General features: G+C 59.1%; 1 protein-coding gene across 1 annotated transcript in view; it reads left to right on the forward strand.

The window, feature by feature from the left end:
* ZNF335 (zinc finger protein 335) overlaps nucleotides 1-3110 on the forward strand; it is a 9706-nt gene that overhangs the window by 1029 nt on the left and 5567 nt on the right. The window contains 11 exon segments of the mRNA XM_009323162.1: nucleotides 195-272; nucleotides 519-848; nucleotides 993-1127; nucleotides 1209-1367; nucleotides 1485-1743; nucleotides 1850-2027; nucleotides 2111-2223; nucleotides 2433-2451; nucleotides 2659-2775; nucleotides 2863-2939; nucleotides 3058-3110. Of these exon segments, the coding sequence (XP_009321437.1) occupies nucleotides 195-272; nucleotides 519-848; nucleotides 993-1127; nucleotides 1209-1367; nucleotides 1485-1743; nucleotides 1850-2027; nucleotides 2111-2223; nucleotides 2433-2451; nucleotides 2659-2775; nucleotides 2863-2939; nucleotides 3058-3110 (1518 nt within the window).

A 3110-nucleotide genomic window follows, 5' to 3' on the forward strand; every position in this document is an offset into this window, starting at 1 on the left:
CCGGAGAGCCGTCCCTCTGTCTGGCTGCTCCTTCAGCCGCGGTGCCAGCAGCCCAGGGCAGGCTCTGTCCCTGGAGCCAGACCTTCCTCGCCCCTTCCCGCTTGTGTCTGAACATGGGAGAGCCCCAGTGAGCCGAAGTGACTCTCCAGGGCCTGTGTCTGGCAGTAACCACTCTGCTCTCTTCTTCCTCCCAGGCTGCATCGCTGTGACCAGTGCGGAGGATGGTGGGGCAGAGACTACGCAGTACCTCATTCTGCAGGGCCCCGATGATGGTAAGGGTGTGCCCTGGGGCGTCCGGTGGTGGCTGTCTCTGCCTCTGAGCCTGTTCCACAAGAGCGGGGCCTGGAGCAGGTATCCCAGCTACATCGGCCACAGTGCCTGTACCAGCGTCCCTGTGGATGTGCTGACTGATGGGAGCTTGTTACTGAGCTCGTGTTCAGCCCTGTGCCCCAGGTGTGGGTGCAGCCTGGATGCAGGTGAGGGTCTGCTGCTTGGCTGAGCTGGTTTTGGTGTTTCAGGTGCCCCCATGGTGTCCCAGATGGCCACCTCTGCTCTGGCCAATAGCTTGGCGATAGAAGCTGTTGCTGATGGACCTACCTCCACATGCCTTGACCAGCCTGGCCCTTCAGACCCTTCCGAGCAGTTGGAAGTGCTGGAGCTGCCCGCACGGCCAGATCAGGCCCGAGAGGCAGATGGTGGGGAGGAGCTGGACCAGCCGGACATGGAGACCCTGGAAGAGATGATGGAGGTGGTGGTGGTGCAGCAGTTCAAGTGCAAGATGTGTCAGTACAAGAGTGTCTCCAAGAAAACGCTAATTAACCACATGAAAGAGCGGCACTTCCAGCCAGGTGTGTGCTAAGGGCTGAGGAAAATTTATCTTACTGCAGATGGGCTCTGCTCTCTCCGGGGAAGAAACAAGGGGAGGAGTATGAGTGTAAGGATATGTTCTGTCATACAGTCCGGTAAAGTTTTTGTTCTGTTCTCTGTGGCAGTGGGTTCAGCTCTGGCTTTGAAGAAAGGACGTCCACGAAAGGGGGGATCTGCTTCAAAGACTGCAGAGGAGGAGGTCCCAGAAGAAGAAGATGACGACGATATCATGGACGCTGGTGCTATTGATGACCCTGAAGGTAGGACTCATCCTCCCCACGTCTTATGTAGCTTAGTCTTTTCCCAGTCTCTGTCTGACGTTTTGGGCCACTTACTTCCAGAGGACAGTGACTATAACCCAGCTGAGGATGAGCCCCGTGGGCGACAGCCCAAGTACAGCCGCACTGTCCCCACATCCAGCGAGGAGAGGCCGCGTCGACGCCCGGGGAGACCCCGCAAGTTTCCTCGTCTGGAGGACATGCCCCAGGACGTGCCTGAAGGTGAGGGAAGTGGGAGGCAGCAGCCCCATGCTGGGCTGGAGCAGGAAGCGGTACATGAGCTCCCGGGAGCCCGCAGGGAGGGTGTGTGACAGAGTTGTGCTGTGTTCTGTCGAGCAGGAGGGGAGGTGGAGCCCTTGGTGACGTCCCAGAGCACACTGAGCCGTGAGCTGCAGAACTCAGAAGCAGCCAGTTCCTCTGGCCTGGAGAACGGGACCAGCGAGAGCCTGGCGGAGCCCAGCATCAGCCAGTCTGACTCCGAGAACAAGGACCCTTCCTCCAACACCGGCCCCGAGGAGGCAGACGTCATCCCTAGGAGGCGAGGGCGGCCCTCCCGCCGCTTCCTGGGCAAGAAATACCGCAAGTACATGGGGCGCAGGTGAGGGGTGTGTGCCGAGCCGGTGCTGGGCCCTCTGGCCTGTGCCCAGGGCCGGTCCAGCCCCTGTTTGCCACCACAGCTCTGAGCCCCGGTCCTGTTTCCGCAGGTACTACTACAAGTCACCCAAGCCCCTGATGAGGCCCTACCTGTGTCGTATCTGCGGCTCACGTTTCCTCACGCACGATGATCTGCGTTTCCACGTCAACTCGCACGAGGCCAATGACCCGCAGCTCTTCAAGTGTCTTCAGTGCAGCTACCGCTCCCGGCGCTGGTCCTCCCTCAAGGTGAGCGCCGTCTGTCCTGTTCCTGTACACACGAGGGTGGCTGGTAGCCCCAGGTCTCACAGCCCCCACTCTACTTCTCGCAGGAACACATGTTCAACCACGTGGGCAGCAAGCCCTACAAGTGCGAGGAGTGCAATTACACCAGCGTGTACAAGAAGGACGTCATCCGGCACTCCACAGTGCACAGCCGGGACAGGTAAGGGAAGTGCAGTCCTAGAGACTGTCTTGCAGCCTGGCTGAACGGCACTAACACTGTTCCTCCTGCCCTGGGAGGGCAGCCACGGCTGCCCCTTCCCCTGACGTCTGGCCCTTTCCAAAACGGGTAGTTTTGGTGTCTGGGTACAAGGGAGCTCGGACTTGGGATGTAGCTGACACCTACAGGGGTTTTTCTTCTTTCTTTTTCAGGAAAAAGAGAGCTGATCCGGTGAGTTTGAGTAGCCTGTTGGCTTGTCTCTCGGCACTGTTATATGGGAAGAGGCATGTCTGGGTCTTCCACAAATTCTTGGTGCCTCGTTGAAGGCAGTGTTTCTGAATCACCTGAGGAAAGGCAGCCCAGGTCCTGCAGTGGGGAGAGGGTAAGGAAACTGGTGAGCCCCTCCCAGGTGAGCTCATCTTCGTGCTCTCCCTCCAGCCCCCAAAGCTGAACTCCTTCCCGTGCCCTGTATGCAACCGTATCTACCCCATGCAGAAGAGGCTTACGCAGCACATGAAGACGCACAGCACGGAGAAACCACACATGTGTGACAAGGTGAGGGGGGGACACAGGCTGGGGAAGGGCTGGCAGCGAGTGAGGCTGGATGGGAGGTGAATGCTGCTTTGCTTTGTTTCGCTGCAGTGTGGGAAGTCCTTTAAGAAGCGGTACACCTTCAAGATGCACCTGCTGACGCACATCCAGGCCATTGCCAACCGCAGGTAGGGGCCTGGCAACAGCCTGCGGTGTGCCCTGGTAGAGCCCCTGTCCTGGCTCCCCCTCAGAGGGGAAGACAGAAGGTCCCTGCTGCCCGTGTGACAGGCGGCGTTGTCCTGGCAGGTTCAAGTGTGAGTTCTGTGACTACGTCTGCGAGGACAAAAAGGTCCTGCTGA

Source organism: Pygoscelis adeliae, unplaced genomic scaffold (genome assembly GCF_000699105.1).
Source record: "Pygoscelis adeliae isolate BGI_AS28 unplaced genomic scaffold, ASM69910v1 Scaffold874, whole genome shotgun sequence".
In the NCBI taxonomy this organism is placed as follows: domain Eukaryota; kingdom Metazoa; phylum Chordata; class Aves; order Sphenisciformes; family Spheniscidae; genus Pygoscelis; species Pygoscelis adeliae.